This window comes from Alligator sinensis, unplaced genomic scaffold, assembly GCF_000455745.1.
Source record: "Alligator sinensis unplaced genomic scaffold, ASM45574v1 scaffold360_3, whole genome shotgun sequence".
Classification (NCBI taxonomy): domain Eukaryota; kingdom Metazoa; phylum Chordata; order Crocodylia; family Alligatoridae; genus Alligator; species Alligator sinensis.
The window spans coordinates 1,817,673-1,840,727 of record NW_005841977.1 but is presented as its reverse complement, the minus strand read 5'-3'; the positions used below and the strand labels follow the sequence as shown (position 1 = coordinate 1,840,727).

At 50.2% G+C, this 23,055-nt stretch overlaps 2 protein-coding genes across 12 annotated transcripts in view; one reads left to right on the top strand and one right to left on the bottom strand.

Annotated features, from left to right (window-relative positions):
- Nucleotides 1–342: 342 nt before the first annotated feature.
- ARHGEF37 (Rho guanine nucleotide exchange factor 37) lies at nt 343–20,249 on the bottom strand. 10 transcript variants are annotated; one of them, XM_025200876.1, is made up of 16 exons: nt 19,951–20,248; nt 19,740–19,804; nt 19,559–19,596; nt 16,302–16,484; nt 15,962–16,191; nt 13,631–13,751; nt 12,611–12,758; nt 10,274–10,473; nt 9,075–9,205; nt 6,685–6,789; nt 4,565–4,675; nt 3,883–4,212; nt 3,065–3,193; nt 2,424–2,619; nt 1,340–1,512; nt 343–694 (listed from the first exon to the last, which is right to left on the bottom strand). In XM_025200876.1, exons 4-16 carry the CDS (start codon nt 16,306–16,308, stop codon nt 461–463), a joined length of 2,115 nt encoding a protein of 704 aa, XP_025056661.1. In that variant the 5' UTR covers nt 16,309–16,484; nt 19,559–19,596; nt 19,740–19,804; nt 19,951–20,248; the 3' UTR covers nt 343–460. The 10 variants fall into 10 exon arrangements, with proteins under 10 accessions (XP_025056661.1, XP_025056662.1, XP_025056660.1 ...); XM_025200877.1 differs by lacking the exon at nt 19,740–19,804 and adding an exon at nt 17,085–17,425; XM_025200875.1 differs by lacking the exon at nt 19,740–19,804.
- The window catches only part of LOC102378124 (toll-like receptor 13), a 33,440-nt gene continuing 27,891 nt past the window's right edge, over nt 17,507–23,055 (top strand). For both annotated transcript variants that reach the window (XM_025200868.1, XM_025200869.1), the window contains exon 1: nt 17,507–18,043. The gene's annotated coding sequence lies outside the window, so the exon portion shown is untranslated. The remainder of the gene's footprint in view (nt 18,044–23,055) is intronic.

Genomic DNA, 23,055 nt, shown 5'->3' with positions numbered 1-23,055 from the left:
CTACTCCAACCCCCTGCTCAAAGCAGGACCAGCCCCAACTAGATCAAGCTGGGCCTCAAAAACCTCCAAATATGGAGATTCCACCGCTTCTCTGGGTAACCTGTTTCAGTGCTTCACCACCCTCCTAGTGAGAAAGTTTTTCCTAATATCCAATTTCTTAACATCCCTTCATGGCTTCTAAGAAAACATGAGGACACACACAACAATGCAACTTCACACACCCCCACTCAGGCCCTCATAGGCAACAACATACAAGACATCCTCACACCCACCCATACACATTCACGCTCACAAAGTCACTGTGCAAAATGCTATGGCAGCCGCTCTTGTCCTTTCCCTTCCCGTCCCCCTGCCATATCACTCCCTGGGTCCCCTCCCTGCACAGCAAGCCTCACTGGGGGGAACCAGGTCAGCAGGGGGATGAACAGCTCAGTTCTGAATCTGAGCATCCCTATGGGCTTTATGTTTGCTGAGTTGGTGGAGACCAAGCAGGCAAGCTCCACCCCAGTGGCTCCCAGGGAGGAACCATCACCAGGTAACTGGAAGGAACATAGCCCCTCTGTCCATTAACTTCCACCAGGCTCCAGTCCTTACTGCCCTTCTTATCATGAGGTTCCAGCACTGCCACCGGCTGCCCTGCCTGGAGGCTGACCTCCTGGGGGCTCCTGGCTGCGAACGAGAAACCGGCGACCACCTGGACAGGACAAGAAGATACAGATAGAAAGCCCTCAGTGAAAAGAAGGCTCAAAGGGTGGAACGTGCCATGCCTGAGGGGAAGGGGAGAACAACTGCTATGTAAGCCTGCAAGAACCTCACCCCTCTAGGCCAGATAATTTCAGGGAGATAAATGCTGTACCTGGGACATGAGCATGTCTGCTGTGAGCCAAGAGCTTGGTGCTCAGTGCTGTACCCAGGTGTAGTGTAACATTACAGACAGAGTATTTGTGGTCATACTTGCAAAGGATTAACCACATCTCATCCTTTTGAGCATTCTGTGCTCCCCATAGGGCCTTTCCTTTCTTTACACCAGGTGAGAGAGCTGCATGTAGAAGTATGTGTACATCAGTGGAGGAGATAAAAAGAGTCCTTTCTTCTGCAGCATCAGGCAGTGACTACTGACAGAAAGAGAATACCAAGTAGCTGGGCCTTGAGCCAATCTGTTATCAGATCTCAGCTCCTCTGGAAGCTGTAATGCACAGGCACATATGCATAGGTATTGGTGTATAGTTGTACATGCTGTGTGTGCTTGCATGTGCACTTGGGCAGATACATGCACAGAAACAGAGACTATGAATCTATTAATGAATAAACAGGCTGCTGCTATGTTTCCCACACCCACCTGGGAAGCCGGTGTGACAATGGGAACTGGAGGCCTGGGAGCTTCGGGGAAGGTGTAAGAGTGTCGTCTTCTCTCAGCCCTGTCATCTGGGGCCAGCATCTGCATCCTGGGCTTTTGGCTTTGGTCCAGGTGATAGGGTTGGAGTTTTCCAGCAGGGACGTATCCTCGGGGACCTGCAGGGCACACGAACTACATCAGAAAGAAAACCACCATAGGTCCAGATCATAGGGGAAGCATAGGCTACTTGCTACTGATGAAACACTTCTCTTTTGTGGGTGTGGTTAGGGAAGCAAGAAAAGGGTAGCTGGCCATGGCCTGGCATAACACAGCTCTGCCAATGCACCTCTGCCCTGACCTGCATCTTTGAGTCATTGCACACAAGCTTAACTTGCTCCCTGGAAGACACCCATGAAGCACCAGGAGGTCCAGAGATTCTGTTGCCAGGTAGAACCCTTCTTCCCAGGTCATGGTGCATCACAAATACTAGTGGGGAAAAGCTAAGCATCACATACAGGGTCATTTAGTTGCAGACCTAGTACTGCTGGGAAAAACCAGGAGTGGGTTTGGGTCTGGCAAAAGCAGGGGAGAGTCACTGCTCATTCTTGTTTCATCCACAAAGTCCAGGAAGAGAGAGATGCACACAGCTTGAAGCTGCACCCATCTGCTCTCTCCTTCAACACCTTGGGATCTGCCCAGTGAGCTTCAGCAGCAATGCTTTCAAGCAAACCACCCAGCATACACACACACACACCCTCAGGCCAACTTCTCTTAACCTTAGGGTTGCTTATTATTATGAGGGAGCTCTCAGTTGACGCAGACACAGAGTGATATGCCAGAGTGGGATGCAGGGCAAACACCCAGAGAAGAAGGGTTGCCCCACTGAGAAAAGAAATGCATCACAGACCCAGAGCAGCACCTGCTTTCCCATGTCCCCATGGACAGAAGCTCTGTTGGGACATTTAATCCACCCGTAACACTGACCATTGGTAGAACACAGGTCTCCTGCTTGTTGTTCAAAACTGACCTAGGGTGGGGAGGGGCTCTCAATGTCCCAGGGAAGGAGGTCCCTGCAGTCCTCACATACCTCCAGCATCCACCAGCCATCTGTTAGTGTTGCCCTTAGTGTCCATGCCATGCAAGAGAGCCACAATCTGTCCCCTCTGCAGGGTCAGGTCCAGGTCTTTGCTGCCACTGATGTTGCTTATCACTTGGTAGAGCTTGTCTGGACTGTGTTTGCTCACAAGTGAAAGGACCCTCCGCTCCTCCGCAGGGCTCAGAGACTAATAGAGAATGAGATACAAGCAGAACTTAGTCAGAAACGCCTTCCTCAGCTTGAGATCACACCTCCCTGGGTATTTTTCCCCATCTGTGGTATTATTACATCACTGTGAGTGGTCAGGGTAGGAACTCCTGCGGGCTGCTGTTAAACTTCTGATCTGCCTCAGGGTACCAAGCCAGGTCTGCAGAGCTAGAGACACCAGGCTTTTTTTTGGTGGAAGTTTTCTGATTCAACTTTGACTACATTGTCAAGGAGTCAAAGCCACTATCACAGCTAATGCAAAGGAACTGCAACCAGCTGTCTCTGGCTTCACTTCCTTTCCAATAGGGGTGGTTCATGTGAACTTGTGAACCACTGAGTATCTACTCAGACATCCGATCTCATCAGCTATGTGATGAGGTGAAGGGGAAAGGGAGGCAGGGGGAGGCCTTTTTCCAAGCTCCTACCTGTACCAGAGGGCTTGGCATGACTGTCTCGAACTTCTGGCAGAAGGCATGAAGCTGGGTGCCAGACTGGCGTAATGTGTCTTCCACCATCTTCCAGAAAGTAGGGAGGGGAAGGTGGCTGTGCGGCAGCTGTGGAAAGAGACCCTGGGGTGAGAGAGAGCAGCAATGGGGAAAGAACACACAGAAAGAAACACACCGAAAGAGTGTAAATGAAGAGGGAAGAAGGAAAGGGAGAAGGAAGCAGGAGAGAATGGGTCTTAGAAGAACAGGCCCTGAAAGAACCTCTATCCATGAACTGTATCTCTTCTCAGACTTTCAGTGTCTGAGAGTGTGAGATACTCTAGGACCTTACAGGAGCACCTGTCCTGCCAGAGCTTTTTTGGAATGAATGACATTCTGGTTTGCTCAGGTGAACTCATCAGGGTGGGAGCTGTCTTCTTGTTCTTTTTGCACAGCACCCACCAGCAGTGAGGACTGGTCCATCACTGAGACCCCCAAGCCTCACCACAGTAGAAATAATGCTTCTCCTGAGTGGCTCTGTGGAACTGCACATGAGGTGGCAGGGTTACCCTGAGCAGTAATGAGGTCACCATTCTAGACCTCCCAGGAAAGAGGGAAGACAAAACTGTGCAAATAAAGTGATCCTCTGTGCCTTGGGCTATAGAGACTGGGAGACAGGGAGGCACCCCACTACCTAGAAAGAAACTAGCTGGTGCCTTGCATCATGCAAGCCTGGGTGAGGCAGCTGTACACTAAGGCCAGCCATGGGAACAACATGCTTGCGTGCCAGCTCTACACAGCTGGAGAATGTCCATTACCTGCGCCAACTCCCTTGTAGTCTCTTCCAGCACCTTCTTGGCCCACTCCCTTTGAAGGGCTACAAGTGAGTTCAGTATCTGCCCCAGCAACTGCAGGGCCACCTGATTAAACCTGGGGAGCTCAGACATGAGCAGGGCATTGATGGCAAGGTAGGTGTTCATAGCAGCTTCTTCATCATAAGTCACACTGCCTGTCTCACTCTTCCGCTCCTGGATCTCCTCATAGTCAAGCAGCTTGTCTAGGCGCTTCTTGATCAGCTGTTGTGGCCCCTTTAGAGCATCTGTCAGGCTGCAGAGTGGCTGATAGACCACCCGGTTCAGCCGTCTCCTCTGTGGGACAAGAACCCAAAGGCACTGCTGTGAAATCCTCAAGAGGCAACCCAGTGTACCAGCCTGAGCATCTAGAATAACCTGGGGGGGCACCCTCTGCTCTTCAGGTCTGTCAAGTCTTACAGCAGCTGAGCTTCTTTCTCCTGCACAGGAGGCAGCTGTGAGACAAGGGAAATCCCCATGTCTGCCAAAAGCTGAGGCACAAAATGGGCAATGCTTTTGGGGATGCAAATCAGATAGCCAGGTTTTCCCACAATCTTACATTCTGACAGAGTCCTGGACTTCACTGCTCACTGTGAGCTGGTAAAAACAGCTCTATGTCACAATACCTGGGCAAGTGAAACATACTCACAAACTCTGGGAAGATGGTGAGGTGCAGGTTTCCTGCAAGGCGGCGATATTGCTGGACAGCTCCCTCTTCAATTTCTAGCTCACACTCATGTGGTTTGGAAATGAGGAACACCTAAAGTGGACAAGAAATGGAGCTGAGAAATTGTACGTGTGCGCCCAAACCTGGGACATCCCCAGAGCCATATTAGCCTCTCCTGAGCAACCTGAAAGCCACCTGGTTGGAAGGACAAGGGCCACAGAAATGCTTGCAAAGGGGTCACTTCCAGGACAGAGGGCAGAATGAGACCACTTGCAAATCCGATCCATTTGGTATGGGTCACCCAAACCTTCAGTCCTCTCTGGTTGTAAGCTAAAAGCTACAACAGCTGTCCAACCCTCATAACAACTGCCCAGGGCACTCAGGCTAGTGTTCCCTAGGAAAACATACCAATGTGCTGAGCCTGGCAGCACCAAGTAATCCCACAATATTGCCTTGGGACATGACAGAAAGCTGGCATATGCTCAGGAGTCACTGCCCAAACCTCCTTTCTCCCAAGTGCACAAAGCAGTGTGCAGAACCACCTCCCACCAAGACACATGAGTGTACGCAGTCCAGTGCTTGCCAGCAGCCTAGCCAGAACCAGAGCCTCCCTCCTACTTTGAGACCCTGCTGCCAAGTTTCTAGTGCTATAGCATCTTCCCCTTTCCCAGTGCAATGGGAGATGCTTTGACACTGTCTGGAGTGCTGTGTCTGGAGCTGTGGCAGTGTAGTTGTCGGAGTCTTCCCTCACTACAGAGTTGTCCTAGGATCCCTGCCAGGGCAGGGCACCTGTGACCAGTGGGAGGGGAGAGAAGCTGGACAGTTACTGGGAACAACCGAGCTCAAAGTGGATTTGATTCCACCTTTCCCACGAAGGGCAGTCTCCCCCCCGCAGTGCTGCAGCCCTCTATCACATTTCAACGCCAGTCTGGCTCAGACTGAGCTGAGGACTACAGTATTGCATGTAAGCTCCTTCTGTCTGCTCCTGGCTTCACATCCCAGGGGATGAATCACACTCTTGTTGCTGTTGAAAAGGTCAGAGCCAGCAACAAAGAAGGTGGAAGGGGGAAGCATCTTTGGCCTCTAAATCATAGGGCAGTTCTATTGGAGACATGTGTACTGCTTTTTGAGGCCTGGGGAAACTCCTACGCAAATGCTGCTGCCCTGCTAGGATGGTACAAACAGAGATTTAGCTCTCTGCTGGTCACCCAGGTATAATACAAGCAGGTGTTCAGACCAAAGGGATCAAGGAGTGGCCAGCCTGCCAAATGGTGCATTGGAAGTCTGGGTCACTGCTGCCATAGGAATCACATTGTCCCTTGCTTTCATTTACATGTACAAGAGGATTTTACTTGGGCGGAGGTGGGGAGACATGACCCTCTGCTCTTTCCTCAGATGATTCTACAGGTTCCTGGGAAACTGCATCTGATCCCTGCACTCATCTGCCTATGTCCCTGCCAGAGCCTAGGGCACTTACACACATGCATGGAGGCTGCATCGACATGCTATAAATCCAGTGCGCCAGAGCAGACTACATGAATTGAGTCTGCTGGAGCACAGGAATTAATGTTTTCCAGCAGGCTCCAGCATCATGTGTATCAGTGTCCCCACACTGAAAAATGTTGAAGGAGCTTTAGTTCAAGGTGCCCCGCCACCATTTTTTCAGCGTGGGGAAGCTGATACACATGATGCTCGGGCGCATTTAATTAGTGCAGCTCGCTAATCAAAGCACCCCCACCACCTCCCAGAGCACATCTGTAAATACCCTTAGTGTCTTGGGTGCTCAGTCCATTACCTGGCTGCTGGTGAAGTCTCCCATCTCACCCCTCTGGGGCCAATGCAGGGTTTTTGCCAATCTCAAGGGATGGGCCTTCACATCTGCCCAGGAAACTATGTCATGTCTCACTGATGGGGAATGTTTCTAGATATTTAGGTTGTTTTCCTCTTATTAATTTCATCTAATTTCTCCCAGTCCAGTAAGGAATTCCTTCCTTTCTGTGGGTTTTAAACCCTTCCAAGATCTACAGGGAACCAAAATGGCTGTGCCTAAGCTGCTCCTGTGGGTTTCTAACCCTAGGCATTATGGTACATGTAGATTTTACCGCTAAATTGTTCAGGTAAGAGCCCATGTTCTCCTTCAACATGGTCACACCGGAGGCCAGGCACTGGAATTTTTCTTCCAGATCATCATACTCTTTGTCTTCTGTCTGCAAGGCAACAGCAGAAAGTTACATTAGGGGCCCTTGGAGGGGAGATTAGTCTACTGAATAATCTGAGCAGGTTTGGGGGATGGACTGCATGGGAGGGACTGTATTCCAACACAAAATGGAGTGAATGCCTGCCTGATGCTAGTGGGCAGTTCTTGGAGATGGACATCCTGGTCCTATTGTAAGCCATGGGACTTCAAAAGGTCCACAGTTTCACCCTGAGTATACAGGGATGATGACAGTAGGGTAGAGCTGGAGCATGGGAGGGCCTTCCACAGCCTTGGAAGAATGTATCAGTAGCTGCCTACTAGAAGAATTGTGTCCTCAAAGATTGAAGGTGTTGGCTCCACCATGCTCCATTTCCTCACTGACCAATGGATCACAGAAGTGAGCTTAATGCTCAGCTCAGATCACCAGGTATTCCTCTCATTGGGGACTAATGACCACAGGGAGCCACACAGAGGCTGTGTCGTGGCTCATATGATAATATAGAGCACATGTCATGGAATCATAGAAACACAGAGCTAGAAGACCCCTCAGGAAATCACCTAGTCCAACCCCTTGCTCAAGGCAGGAGCCTCTATTTCTAAACTGTCCCAGATGAATGTTTGCCTAACCTCTCCTCAAACACTTCCCATGATAGAGCTTTCACAACCCCTCTAGGCAGTCTGTTTCACTGCTTCACCACCCTCAAAGTTAGAAAATCCTTCCAAATATCCAACCTAAATTTCTTTTGTTGCAAGCTAAGCCCATTACTTCAGGCCCTGTCTCCTGGGGACATGGAGGACAGTTGATCACCACCCTCTTTAAACAACTCTTTTTGTGTTTCGCCTAGAATTGTAAGGTTGGAAAAGACCTCAGAAGTCATCCAGTCCAACCCCCTGCTTCAGTGACAATACCTTCCCAGACTAATACTCAGGATATGTCAGTGTTGATCATATGATCTCAGCATGGGTCACTGTGACAAGGCGCTTAGCATGCCTGTCACTTTAAGAGAAGGCAGGCAGTGGGAGAAGCTGCCTGCAGGTATGGCAGGAGCCAGTTAGAGTCACCTGGCCAGAAAGGGGTGGGGCTTGAAGCATATAAACCCAGGGCCTGAGCTGGTCCAGAGTCTAGCCCTGAGAGCCACAAGAAGAGGAGCTCCTGGCAGCAAGTTGCCAGGGTAACCTCTGAGCTGGGGAAAGCAACACAGGTGGTTTGCAGAAGGGACTAAGGGGAGGCAAGAAGGTCTCAGCTCTCCCAGAAAGGAGAGAGGGGCTAGAGCAGAGCTTTCCAAACTGTGTGCCGCGACACATTAGTGTGTCGGCGGCAGTGTGTAGGTGTGTCGCGCGAAATGCAGAAAATTTTGCAGAAGGGCACCGCGGAGCTCCCTTACTCGCGTCTGCTTCCCTTGGCCCCTCCCCCAGAACTGAATTACTGTGTCGCGAAATGATGCATGTCTAAAAAGTGTGTCACCAACATGAAAAGTTTGGAAAGCTCTGGGCTAGAGAGTCTGGGGATTTATAGCCCAGGAGGGGGCAAGTGTTAGCAGAGCCAGGGAGCCTGAAGGTCTCACTGGCCCAGGAGTGGAGCCAGGGCCCAGAGATGGGCCAAAAGTTCAGAAGGGCTATAGTTGTAGACTGATGAGGCCAGGGGACCCCAGGAGTCTCAACTATCCTAGGAGCAGGCCCAGGGCCAGAGAGAGGGGCTAAAAACTGGGGGTCACAGCTGGACACCAAGAGGGACCAGCGAACTTATAGCTCATGAGAGGTGAGGATATGCGGTATCATCTGTGAGGCATGGGTGTGGTGTAAAAGGTGGTTGGAGCCACCTAATAAGCACCTAGAGCAATAGGTGCCTTGAGGCACATACAGGCTGGGTGGGCCCGACTATGGACAGACTGGGTTTAGGCTAGTGGGGTCCAGGAGAGGATCTGCTGGTGAAGGAAGGACAAGGACTGGTTCTAGAAGTAACAGGCAGCTTCCCTTTCATAGTCTAACAATTCCATCAAGGTGTGGCAGGAAAGAGCAAAGGGGAGGGCACCTAGAATCAGGCTGAGGCAGTGGTCACTTGACTATCAGGGGTCACCCCTGGGTCCTGGCCCTGCTACAGTCACCCAGGTTTTGCATGTGCTATTTACAAATATATCTGTGGTCAATGTTAAGCCTTGTAGGCTACAGAAATTTCAGATGTGGAAAAGATGCTTTCAGAAAGTGGTCCCCACGTCTCCTGCTGTGAGGATCTGAAATCACCTACACGGACATACAGTCCTGTTCCTGGCAGCTGGTCCTGAGTGAGGCCCTCACCTTGGGCACAATGCCGGCTTCATGCATGAAGAGCCGGCTCAGACGTGTGGTCTTCTTGGCGATGGAGTGTGTGTTGAGCCGAGCGAGGCGCTCCCGTAGTGTCAGCTGCTCAGCCTTGTTGTATTTGAAAGCTGCCTCCGGTGAACAGGACAGAAGGGAGGGATATAAACAGGTCAAGAAGTCTCTGCTTTCCCCAAGGCTCCACAGCTTCTCTAGTCCTTGTGGGGGGCGGGCAAATGTGGCGCTGCTACCTCATATGCATGGAGGAGCACAGCTGAAGATGCTGGTCACCTAATTGCTCACTCCATTGTGCACCTGCCTGAGTCTCCTTTCCTCCTGTGCTTAATCACCTGCACTACTTTGGTCTCATTTTAATTAGACCATGAGCTCTGTTCCCAAGTGCTTATGCACTGCCTAGATCCATGGGACCCTGATTCTTCAAGGGGTTCCTCAGTACTACTGTGATATAAATAATGCTAAAGAAGGCTTAGAATAGTAATAAGCAACATAAAAACAAAACCACTGCCGGAAGCATGGAAGCACTTTAGCGCCTTACCCACATCTGCTTCATTAGCAGAAAGGGTGAGAAAACTTAAGCCGTTAATAGAGTAGCAAAGGCAGGCATAAAAGGCCAATTGTTTAAAAGCTGCGTCTTGACCAAAACTAGAACTGATACTGATAGGAGAGGGCTGGGCACTGCTGAAACACATGAAGGTTAATTTCTTAGCTGAATAAAAATTATTTTAAAATGGGATTTTTGAAAGTCTGATTTATTTTGTCTTGTTGAAAATCACCGGTTCCTTTTGCCTGTGTCACCTCTAAGCTCTGAGAATGAAACATGCCCATTGGTTTTGCTTTCTGATTCTCACCCACCAGCACTACACTGCAGAACTTCTTTCAATTAGTAGTAGTAATAGTAATAGTGCAACAGCAGTGCCTACAAGCTCTAGCTGAGATCAAGGCCCCATTGTGCTGGGCACTATGTGGCTGTATTGTAAGAGAGAGGACTCCTGCACTCTTAACTAGACACACAAGATGAAGGTTGAAAGGAAGGATTAGTTCACTTTGAATTAAAGCCAAACTCAAAAATGGTTTCTGCAGGGCTTATAAGAGAGCAAACGAAGGTGATTCTACTTATCTCAGGCTTTAAGACCCACAGTCACCCTGGCTATGCCTCCATTGTACTGATTCTCACTCACCTACTTCCTTGCGCCTTTTGTACTCATTGATGTTGGCGCTGACCTCCAGCATGGCATTGGTTGCGCTCTGCAGGGCAGGGTAGGCACCATCACTGGGTGATGTGTTCTCCAGGATTTTCTGCAGCAACAGCGCATACTTGGTGACCCGCTGGACTGGCATTACCAGGAAGAAGCTCAGGTCCGAAGCACCAGTGTGAGGTCTGCAGGTGAGGTGAACAGTGTGTTTAGCCATGGGAGGGCTCTGAGCCTTCCTGCCTTTCCACTGCTGAGTGAGAGAGTTCTAACATGGAGAGTCATGAAGAGGGTCCAGCAGGCAAAGTGGCCTCAGACACAGGATTAAATGAGACATCCCCCCCCAAATCAATACAGAATGTGGATTATGTCCCCCACCCCCCTCCATCCTGAATGATCCCCTTGCAGGGAGGTCATGTTCCTCCATAGACATCATAAGCAGGCTGCCCTTGTTCCCCATTGCTTTGCAAATCCACAGCCAGATCCCCAGCTGCTGTAAATCGGCACCTCTTCCTCTCTCTAGCTCACTGACAACAGTGGGGCTTTGTAGCTTTCCTCCTGTTTGGGGGAGGTTGTTTTCCCATGCTGGGGATTTCTCAGCTATGAAGCCCTGACTTCAGCTTTCCACGGGGCTGCAGGCAGAGGACGTCAGCTGTCACCCTATGCTAAAACACTGAGATGACTCTCTGCCAGCTGCAGAGAGCAAGCAACCCAAAGGACACTGCCAGTCACGGCCTGACATCCTTGCCTCATTGAACAGTGCCACACTTGTTTAACTCATAGGCCCCAGGATTGATTTTTGTCTTGGGACAGAGAGACCGGCAGTCTGTGACTAGTTGCTGTTAGCAGTACGAAGGCGGTAGCAGGTTGACAGTGTCCAGGTTCCCCCTGCAGCATGGTGGGCACTCTTCAATCAGGACATGCCTTGCCTGTTGCACTCCAAGAGGCGTAAGAACTCACACAGCTCCTCCTCATCCCCCCACTGCACTCCTAAGCATCAGGACCCATTTTTGACCTAGCTGATAGAAGCTGGCAGGTCCACAGCAATCCACTCCTGTCCTCAGGACATACAGGGGACGGGGAGGTACCTTCCCATCCATTATGCCTGTGAGTGATGCTTTCCTGTTGGCCAGCCAGAAGCAGGGAGCAGGTGTGGGCTGTGGATGCTGTCAGTCATCAGCCTTTACAATGCTCCAAGTCTAGACAGTTGAGTTGAGGATCTAACACGAGGACCAAGCTCCAGTCCAGGGCAAGTGCAGCATGATGCAAGGGTATGTGTTTCTGACCCTTCCTTCCTGGCAAATTAACACCCTGCATCCTGCACACATGCTGGAGGGAAGAGGGATAGCCCCTAAAAGCCCATACACCCCCCTCCAAGGACTCCTTCTCCCTCTTTTATTCTAGGGTCCCTTCCTGCCCAGCAGGGGTAAGGTACGTCTCCCTCTGGAGCCTGTCACTGCTGCTCCCTACTCAGCCGTGGGTGGGGGGTGTGCCAAGTGAGGAGAGATTCTGTTGCCCCCGACTCAGGAGCTCAGCTGTCCATCAGGCCGGGCTTGATGTGCAGAGGAGAGCTGTGTGCCCCAGGGCAGTGCAGAGCCATAGGGCCACCCCTCACACCTTGGTTTTGCCTCTTCAGCCCCTGGGCAGGTTGTCTGCTGGTCCTACCCGACCTGGCAGGGAGGTGAATTACTGGGGTGTCTGCTCTGCCTCTTGACCTTCACTGCTCCCCACAACCACGGACAGGAAAGAAGTTCCAACCTCCGCTCTCAACCCCAGGTATGAGCAGCCAGCTCCCCTGAGAGGAACCCAAAATCAGTCTCTGCTCTGGTTCATCTCTGCTAGTTTCAGGGGCCGTGCTCCTCAAGGTCTAGGTCACTGCCTCCCACGGCAGCCTCAACAGCTGCCTGAGGTGGCCACAAGCCATCTCCGCCTCTTATCTCAGCTCACCTACTGAAGCAGAATGTCTGATTTGATCTCATTCAGCAAGGTCTTCTGCAGGTGCTGGGAATGCCCCATAAATCACTAACCAGTCCCTACTATGCCTCCTACTGAGCCCCACAGCAACTAGCATCCAGGATTCTGGGACTTGGAGCAGGACATCAAGGGGCTAAATGAGGTCATGGCATGAAGGTGGTTGCTAACCCTCATTTCATGCTATACGATCCAGCTGGTTGAAGGCATCACCCACCCCCAGCTTCTTCAGGGACCTTCTGTTAAGAGGACAGGGACATCCAGCTAGCTGCATGAAAGCAGCGTGCTTCCATGTTCTGTCCATCATGGACCACCAGTGCACAGCACTGAGCCTTCTCAGGAACAAGTACTTACACCATTGTATTCAGGGTGTCTAGGATCTCCTGCTGCAACCGTGGGTCTTTCCTGTAACTTTCCACAAGCAACAGGGCCTGCTCGTAGCTGGCACAGTAGACCTTATAGACACTCTCCATCTTTTCCTTGAACTCCTGAAACAAGGCACCTGGTGCAAAGAGAGAGAGTAGTGGTGGAAAGCTGGTCCCTCTCATGGGGGATGGATTCCCTCAGCACACATGGTGCCATGTAATAATCAGCCTCCTTGTGGGCAGAGTCAAAGAGAAGGGAAAGACTGAGTGGACCTGGTGACCAAGGTAATCTCTCAGCTCTCAGCTGAAATTTAGGCCCACCAGCCAGGGACAGTATACAGAAAGCACACAGTGCCTTTGAACTTGGAGAGGGCTGGAGGTCTCCTCATTCTCTAAAAGAGTAATGGAGGGAGTTCAGAAAGCCCTCCCCTCCTCCCCCAACCAGCTGGAAATTAGGTTATGGGGACCTGAGCAAACAAGACAAAATGGCACTAGGCCTGCCACTTGCCAAGTATCACCCAACAACAGACATCACTGCCCCTCAGGCCCTTTCTGACTGGGCAATGTCACTTCTTACTCTGTTTTTTCCTCATTTCCATGGCTAGGGTAGGGCTGATCTCCTATGTGATGTGGTTTGTGCCCTGCAGGACTAGTGTCCCCACGATTTCATGGAGTCAGTTGAACAGATGGTGGTGGTTAATACACAGGACCCAGCAATCCCTTCCCATCTGGCTCTGGATTTCAGGGAGAAGCAGGTGGACTCTGGTGAGTGGCATGGAGCTTGCTCCAGAGGGACACGCTGTTGGTGGAGGCTGCCAGAATCACATTAGCTCTGCCACACTTAATGTTGAGGAGCAAGAGTGCTGAGGAAAGCATGTGTGTGTCAGGAGATGGACTGTGGCTGCTTGGATGAAACCAGCCTTTTCCCCCTGCTGCTCCTGTTGGGACCTGGGGTGTCTGTTTAGTCTCAGCATGGCACATGAGATGTCACTGCCACCTTCACACTTACTGATCTGGTTCAGCTGCTCAGTGTGGCTGACTGCAGCCTCCAGCCTTTTCAGGAAACGTCTGGAGACATGCAGGACATCATCAATGTTTGAGAAAAGCCCTTCCAGGTCCAGATCAGGCAGCTGAAAGGAAAATGAGTCATCAGAATGAACTCATTCCTAAAAAGGGAGTGTAGTCTGGAGCTGACAGGCAGGTGGGGTGAGTGCCCTTCAGGATAGCCTCTCGGGCTGCACATAGGACTGGATGGATGGAAAACAGTGATTTGGCATCCCAGAGTATCAAAACCGAGCCCTCTTCTCCTAAGGAATAAAAATGGGGCCTTGCAACAACCAGAGAATGTCAGTCCACAAGCTCCACCAGCTGTGAGGCAGAGACTTGAAATGGAGCCTCCCACATCCCATGATATGCCCCTGTGCCAGGTTGTTGAGAATCCTTCTCTCTCTCATTGTTCTGCTGTAGGAACAAAGTTGCCATCACAGCCAAGGCAAGTGACCTGGAGAAGGATGCCTTGAATTCAAATGCCTGTGTAAGTCCATCCCAACCATGCCGTTGGTCCAATGAAAGACATTGATCTGAGAGGCAAAGATTTTTGTGGGCAAAGCCAATACATTTTTACACAACTACTTGATTCAGAGAAGATAGCAGGTTTTGTTAAAAATATTCTAGCCTGAGCACACTGTCTCCATGGCTTTCCCTTACCTATATCCAGGCACCACAGCTGCAGAGCCAGGAATCAAAGCCACACATGCTCATTCACAGTTTGCACACAGATGTGTGTTGTGTGCACATCACCGAATGTCTGTGCTCATGACAGCAGCCAGGGTAACTTTAGGAGATAGTTTGGGGAGATTTGTCCCTTGGTGTTGTAGCATAATTTAATGGGGCAAAACTCTACTGGGATGACTTTCATTCTTTGTGCATCTGGCTTGGAAGGGTTTTAGGCCAACCAAGGGCACACGTTTAGGAAGGGGGTGGGTTCTTTTGGGCTTGGACATCAATCTTTCAGAACTGGTTGGGCACATGTCTGCCTTGTCTGCTGTGGAAGAGGCTGCTTAAAGGGCCTTTGTGTGTGTTATGTCAGGGGTTTTCAACCTTTTTTAACAAGCATACCCCTTCATAGGCAGTGGAAGGTGGAGGGGGGCTAACGGGGCTTAGCCCCCCCAAAATGTGGGACAGAGGTAGGGCTGCAAGGCAGCCTGGCCATGGGCTTCTGGCAGCTGCACCAGAGACGGGGAGGAGAGTGGGTGCAGCAATGAGGGAGGGAGTGGGGCTGGGGCTGGGGCTAGGGGAGGGGCAGGGACTGCCCAGCTGGGGTGGGGGGGGCGCGGGACTGAGCCATGAGCAGCTCGTCTGGGGGGGTGCAGCTCCTGCTGCTACACGCACCCCAGTAGGGCATGGCGGGGGGGCGTGTGCTACCAGATCTGCACAGGGCAGGGCAGGCTGTTGCTGCGAGCTGGGGCTGGAGTGGCACTGGGCTCTTCCCAGCGAGGTGGGGCTGGACCGAGCTGTGCTTGGGGCAGGTGGTGGCGGTGCTGGGAGTGGGGGGCTGCAGCCACCTCAGAATTCACCACAGGCCCCCAACCCTGTCCCCTAGTGACGCTGCCACTCGTCCAGAGCACAGCACAGCCCAGCCCAGCACCCGCTGGGAAGAGTCTGTCGCTGCCCCAGCCTGCAAAAGCAGACTGCCCTGCCCTGTGCAAATCCAGCAGCACATGCCTCCCATGCCCTCCCGGGGCATGTGCAGTGGTCGGAGCCACCCCCACTCCCCGGCTCCCTGGACAAGCCACAATTCCTTCCTGCACCCCAGCCTACCTCACCCCACCCCGACTGGGCAGCGCCTGCCCCTGCGCCAGGCCCATCCCGATCCCCCGCCCTGGCCCTCCTTTCCTCTCTCCCCGCAGACTTACCTGCTGGGGGGGACACACGCGCTCAGCGCCCCCGCCTCAAATTTTTTTCTTCCTCTGCCTGTAGTGGCCAATCAGGAAAGTGAGCTGGGGTGGGGGGCAGGAAAGAGCATGGTGCCAGTGGCACCCTGCATGTCCCTCCTCCCTCCCCAGGGGAGATGCTGCTACCTTGTGCCAGTTTGTCCCTGCCTGCCCACGCATACCCCCTACAACCTTTCTAAGTACCCCTGGGGGTACGCGTACCCCAGTTGACAACCCTTGTGTTATGTGATAGGTCTGTGCCCTGGTCATTTAGCATCTCCATGATTTCATGGAACTAGTGAAACAGACTGTGGTGACTGGCAGACATCACTTCGCTTTGACACCAGCAGAACATTTCCTGATCGTTATCTGGCCTCTCTGCTGGGAGAGTTTAGCTGATGTCTCACCTGCTTTTGCTGGAGGTGGGCCCGTATATCCGACACACACAGCTGGATGGTGTGGACATAGCTGGCCTCTGTCTTGATCAGCTCTTCCACTGCCAGTCTTTGGTTCTGCTCTGTTTTATCAAGCCATATCACCTCTTCATAGATGGAGCATTCAGCCCCTGGTATCTCTGGCTCTGTCTCTGAAGCTGGAGGCTCATCGCTGCCGGAGCTTGCCATGTCAGCAGGAGGCTCTAAGGGAGATGGAGGGGGGCAGGGTTAGAGCAGTTCTCCAACTGAGTCATCTCAGCAGGTTTAGGCAAGACTTCACTGAGGGAAGGCTCTTTGATTCAGTGGGACCCACTCTGCATCTAGCCGAGACTGGCAGTAACCAGAAGTCCAACAACCCAGTTTGGGTGTCAGTCGAGTGCAGTCTCAGTCTAGTGTAGAGATAATGCTTGGATCATTCTTCGGGTGATATCATGATACTCCACATTCCAATATGATGTATAAACAAGGATTTATCTTTTCAGGATTCTTGGCAAAGCTGGGAGAAGAATAAGGAGAAAAAAATATTGTTAGTTGCAGCAAATAAGCATAGAAAAGAGGCATGTAAAAGGACTTAGGAACAGTTGCAGTCCTAAAATATGAATTTTATTGATCTCTAGGGCCAGGTTTTCAGTTGTGCTAGGCACACAAGCTGTACAGGCCAGGCACACAGCTAGGCACACAGTTATGATGTCTGCTTGCATAAAGATGGTAAATGCACTCACATGTGCTGTATACTTATTGGCTGTATGCACAAGCACAATGATCTAACCTGCAGGAGCAACAGCAGTAATTGTGTATGAAAAAATTAGCTCGGGGTGGCCAACATGTCGCACAAGTGCCACCAGTGGCACGGGCAGCCTCTGAGTGTGGCACACAGTAGATCAAGAAGGGAACAGGCAGCACAGGAGCAGATGAGGGCAGGAATCAGGAAGCAAAGCCATACATAGGGCAGGGAGCATAGGAAAGGAAGCATAATGCAGAGTAGCAGATCAGGCAGAGAGCACAGGGCTGGGAGCAGAAAGCAGAGCAGCAGCTTGGGCACAGGAAAGGGATCAGAGATTTGGGGAAATAGGCGGGACTAACATTTGTGGCTCACCAGCCAAAAATGTTGGCCTCCACTGAATTAGGGTATTTGTTTGCAAACAAGTGCCAAAGCTGCTTTCAAAATTGGGCCCAGGAATCTAGGATGACGCCCATCAGTGACACAGGTGATCGGGCTGCTCTTCCACCTTGCTGCCTTTGTGTACATTCCTTTTGGATCAGGGTCGTTATTAACACAGCTTCTAATTCCACTTTAATCAGCTGGAATCCTGCCTGCTGCTCCATAGCCTTATCCAAGCTTATTAGCATTCTTTCCATTGACTGCAAGGACCTTTGGATCAGACGCTAGCACAGGCCATGCTGTGGCATGGGTATCAGGTTGGTTTGTTACAGAAACTAGAAAGAGAAGTATTGTCATTAGCCAGGTACATGCCTTTTACATGGATGTGCCTGCTTGGTTTCCTTCCTGCCTGCAGAGAGCAAGAATAAATAAAGTTAGCTCATGCAGTTTCCTTCCTATGCTTAGCTCATTCGGAAGCTGAGGAGGAAGAAACAGCAATCAGCCTGGCAAAGACAAAACACTCCAATTCTCTGCTGGGTGGGAACCTTGAATAGGATAAGCAGGGGGCTGCCTGCGTCTGGCCCAATCTGCTGCAGAGAACAGCTTGTCCTAGCCCAGACTCCTAAAGAGCTTTCAAACAACCAACAAGGCATGGGAGCCAAAGGGGAGGGGCACCTGCCAGGTGATCCTCCTCCAGAACAGGAGGGGAAGAATGAGGGCAGGGCGGAGATGTCTGGGCAGGATAACAGAGGTGCTGTGGAAACTGAAATTGCTACTGCTGTGATGCAATGCGCTCCTCAGGGGTGTTTTCAATGCACTCAACTCAAAGAGGCTCCAGAGCTGAATAATTCAGCTTGCTGCCACTTCAAGTCCTACCCAACTGCTTGAAAAGAAATGCAGCCCTGATAACAGCCTGTGTTTGGGAGAAGAAGAAAAATTAAACTAAAAGAACAGTAAGTCCTCAGTACTCTCAGTTACTCTTCCCATTTTTAAAGGTACACTTTCTTTTTTGTTGGGGGTTCTTATTTGTGCTCCATTTGGATGTGACTGCAGAAGATTTTTTTTAACTCATCTGTCTAATCAGTGTTTGATATCCCTTCCTTTGCCAGTTCCCCACTACATCAGGGCTGTTGCTGCAACAGGGGAACAGCTGATCATCATCCTCTTCTTTGTAACAACCTTTTTTTCACTTAAAGACTTATAAAATGCTCCCTTAATTTCCTCATCTCCAGATCACCTGGTTCCCCGCAACTTTCCTTGCATCACATCACACCACAGGGCCATGGAGTGACTTATTACTGCTGCTGGTGTACCCCATCTGCACTGTTCCAGCAGGCAGAATTGTTACCCAGAGAAGCAGCTGCCATTCCAGCTCCACGGCTAGGGACAGATATTGCACATACACCAGTATAAGTGATCAGAGACCGGTTCAAATCTGTAACACAACATACATTCAATGCACATAAACCGCTTTCAAAATGGCCCAAACCAGTTTAAGATAAATCTGGATGGATGTAGTATCAGACTTAACTGATTTAATTTAAATTGGTTTATTGAACTTCTGTCACAGATCTCCTCCAGATTCAGGTTAACTCTCAGTCCTCCAGCATCCCAGGGTACTTTACACTCCCTCCGCCCAGGTTAGGTGGGCTAGACTTAGCCCAAGCTGTCTGCTCCAGGAGAGCAGGGAGGCATGCTCTGGCACCCCATACCTTTTGGCCTGGGCCACTGCCGGCATGTGGCTGTATTTTCAGAATCAGAAGTAAATGTCTGTTCATTTGATTTTTGGTTCAATCTATACAGTTTAGACTAATCTGTGAAGACTGAACCGATTCAGCCTCGGGCTTTTTGACTATCTGTACTTAGCCCATGGGACTCAACTGCTATGCAAGTGTGTAGCTGCCAGAGTAGGCTGCTTCAAACCCATCTGTAATCATGCTTCTTTCAGGCATCTCCCAACATCTGCTCTGAAATTCCTGCCCCACCTGAGGCTGGTAACACCATCACCCAGCACATTAGATAAGGCTGAAAGGTTCTGTCTGTGACTGGTTCTGTGGCTAGAAAGTATCCAACATGGTGGATTGGTGGGATCTTCATCCAGTCCTTCCCCCCACAAAAAAGATTGTCCAAATGACACCCCTTCACTGCTTTGTCTAGTTCCAATTAGAAAGTCCAACTGACGGAGACTACACCTAGTCCTTCAGTGTGGAGATCCTGCAGGCTAGTCCTTGCCACTGTCAGGATGTTCCTCCTCAGTTCATTGCCAGTGTGCAATAAATCATAAATCATATTTATAGCAACCACATGATAAGCTCCTACACTACAGGCAGGCAGCATGCCTAGCAGCTAGAACAGGGAGATGGAATTTCGATTCTCAGCTCTGCCCCTGTCCTTTGAGGAGGTCACCATCCCCTTCTGTGCCTCCATTTCCCTCCACATAAAATGGAGATAACACAATCCTGACTTACCTCTGTGCAGTGAGTGAGCTGATCACGTGAAAGCTCCCCTAGATGCGGAAAACATTATTAGCATGCCTGGTGTGATGCAGCCGTAGGAGCACAGATGGGTTGGCTCTATACTTAAGATGCCCTCTCTCCTCTCCACCCCACAGTCATCATGTGCCTGCATTTCTCCCACTCTCAGAAGTACCTTATCTTTTCCCTCAAGAGGCTGGCCTGGGCACGCACAGACTCTGGGCTGGACACATAACCCTCCTGTACAGGAGACAGCAGCTCCTAATTAAAGACTGGCCCCTCCAGTATGCTCCTGCACACTCCCAGGCCCAACCACATCTCTGACATAGCTCCAGGTGTAGTGAAGCAATTGCCAGGTTGGGCTTTGCTTGTCTCTTTATTCTTACCTGCTGATTAATCAGGGATTTTGCTCTTGGAGCTTCTCTGGGTGCTGCTGTTGCTGTTGCGTTTCCTGCTGCCTCTGTTGGAGTTAATGATAAACTACTGTGTCTCAGCTGCATTGGCACAGCCAGCCCGGGCAGGAAGGACCAGCCCACTCAGCTGCGTGTGTGCTCGTGAGCCAGGCACAGCTCTTCTCGGTCACTGTCATTCTCCCCCGAATGACTGCAGCAGCAAGAGACAGTCCAATGGAGTCAGCACAGAAGTCAAGCTGTGCTCTCCCTGTGCAGGCAAACGCAGTCAAAGCAATGAATGCTCTGACAGCCGGCCAGCTGGGGAGATTGCTGATGAAAGCAGGTTACTTCCTGCCTGGAAAGCCAACCAAACCTGATAGGGAGGCAAGGAGAAAGGCTGTGGCTGTAGGAATAACACAGGTGAAACCTAAAGCCCAGGGAGCAGGGAATGTCAGATACTATGGGATGCAGAAACAGCTGGCTCCTAAGGCGATGGCCCAGCTGTGGCTTAATACAACCCCTGTCAGTTCACAGCTCTGGGCACTCCTATCTGTCTGCCCATCTATCTATCTGTCTAACCATCTCTCATCAGGGTACCTTTACCACAGTGTCTCACAACACAATTTTAATGTCTTCCTGGCCCTTGACTGTTTATTTGCTGAGAACCAGCACTGCGCCAAGTGCAGCACGCGGTATCCAGGGTATGTGGCTCTTGCCTAGATGAAATATCGAATCCAACCCTGAGGTTTCAGGTGGTCCAATGCATCTCTGTATAGCCTTATCAGAAAAGGTTTGTGTATTAGTAGCTTGACACTAACTAGGAGCCCTTCATCAGCCTCCACTAGTGATATCTCTTTCCACAATATTTCTGTCACCAACACAGTGATTTCCCCACCCCCATACTCCTCACTACTGGCAGCTGGTGCTTCACTTACTTTTCAAGAACAAGCAGTTCTGTGCGACAGCCACAGAACAAATAGTTTTCTCAAAAAATAACCCCAAAGGTATAAGGTATAATATAGCTGGATCTCAGGCCTACTACAGACCTGAGTGCCAGGCACATCCACCCTCTTCTGAGACTGCTCTGAGCTCTTGATGATGAAAAAGGTTTTGTGCTAAAATAATTCCAAAGTGAAGTGAAGAAAACCATCGGAGGAAGTGGGTTATTGTGATGGCTGAGGTTAGGGTTAGGGATTCAACAGGCTTTCCAATATTTACTTGTTGCTTATTTTGTTTCCATCTTTTTATAAGTGAGTTATAGAGGGCTATTAAAAAAAAAGTAACCTGATTTACAAACAATGTGTAAGACTTCCTCAGCTAATTCCAGGCATAGTCCTCACCTCACTCACATGACTGTGGCAACTTTGATTGTGCTAGCATGCCAGACCATCCCTCAGTATCAACAAGGTGACACAAGGAGAGGGACACAAAGTAAATTAAACAAACACCCAGTCATCTTGTTAACAGTGGACCTACATCAGAAACTTCAAACCTGACTCAAGGGCCAAATCTTTCCTAAGGTCAGGAATATTACACAGCCAGGGAGCTTTTGGTTGGTCCATTTCTGGTTCTTACCACCACGTTAGCAAAATTTCACAGATATAAATGTGGCAGGGGCCTCTGTTGACCAGATCTGAGGTTTATTAGCAGTCATGTGGGTAAGCCCAAGACTAGATGACAAGGGGTACCAGTGATCACTGAAGAGCAGTGACAGAAGAATGAGGGTAAAGTAAAAATAGGAAATGCGGGCCTGGACTGGTTCCCAGTGGGGTCTCTTTCCTTCTCATTTTATCTGACAGGACCCTGTAGTCAACCATAACTAGCAACAATGATGTCGAGTGGCCATTCAGTTAGGTACTGCACTGGGAACTGTCTATCCTCAGTGCAACTGTAGGACTAGGTGATCTAACAGGTCTTTACTGCCTTTTTGTATATATGTTGTGCAAGTGACCCACAAACAGGTGTTCATTTATCCAGCCCAAATACATGAATAATATTTCATACACACAAATACATGAATAATGTTTCATACACAGTGTTGAGTACTATATGAGAAGACTCCATGTTTCTAAAATTAAACTGGTCCTTTATTAAGAGAACTATTTATAGAGACATTGCGATGCCGGCTAGCATTTCAGCCATGTATACACAGACTGACTTTCTGGTGCTCCTACAAATGCTTTCCTTTACATCCTGTGCTCTGGGCTGTCCTGATGCCATAGCCCTCACAGTGTTACCTTATCATAATGATATATCTTTATTCTGGCTCCCTTTTTAGCACTGCTTATTTCAAGGGGCATGAGCATGGAGTCACCCCAGGCAATCAGGATGATCCTAGATACCACAGGACAGGTGATGTAGCCCAAGCTATTCAGAGCAAATGGAAACAAGGAACAATAAATACAGTCATCAGGCAAATGACCTAAGAAGATATGCATCATGACAGCCCTTGAACTCTTGATGCACTGGGGGCAGTTCCCTCCATGCCACTGGCCTGAGACTTATATCACTTTTGCTTTCGGGCAGGATTTACTGCTGTGTGGGGACAGCCTGGCTCCTTCATTTGTTTCATTTGGCAGGTGTTTTCACCAGTCCCCTCCCTCTCCTTGGTGGATGCTGGCTTGTACTGTTTTGGTTCAGTTGGTGTAGAGATTTCCTATTAACCCTGTGTTGCTGACAGTGCTGGAGCTTAGGTTTTGCCATTGTTTACATCAAAATCTTGTATTTCATCATATATCATGCAGCAGCACCAACAGTTCCCTGTGCATTGGAATATGGAGCTGGGGGCCTTTGCTGGGCAGGCTTCGCCCACCCATAGCTTGAATAATAGTCACAGTTGTGAGAGGCAGACAGGAATGCTAGGTCAGCCCTCTGCCTACTGAGGGTCAGTGCCCGGGTGTTCCCTCTTGCAAATCTTTTAGTGCTTTTAAAAACACCATGTAATGTGGCTCCTGCCATTTTCTTAGGAGTATTTATTGCCTAGTGTGTCTCACTGTAATTTTTCCTGTCACTAAAGCTCCCCCCACCTTTAATTAAGCAGCTCTCCTCCCTCTCTTCCTGCTGTTTACACAATTCAAACCTTTTCCAGACTGCTCCTGA

What these genes read in the sequence shown, in the direction of transcription:
- ARHGEF37 (XM_025200882.1), bottom strand. Translation starts at nt 20,064, where the DNA reads ATGCAGCTGAGACACAGTAGTTTATCATTAACTCCAACAGAGGCAGCA. An exon ending in CTTACCTGAACAATTTAGCG is followed by an intron (nt 4,676 to 6,684) that starts GTAAAATCTACA and finishes TGTCCACTTTAG; the next exon opens with GTGTTCCTCATTTCCAAACC. An exon ending in ATGGCTGGTGGATGCTGGAG is followed by an intron (nt 1,513 to 2,423) that starts GTATGTGAGGAC and finishes TGTGCCCTGCAG; the next exon opens with GTCCCCGAGGATACGTCCCT.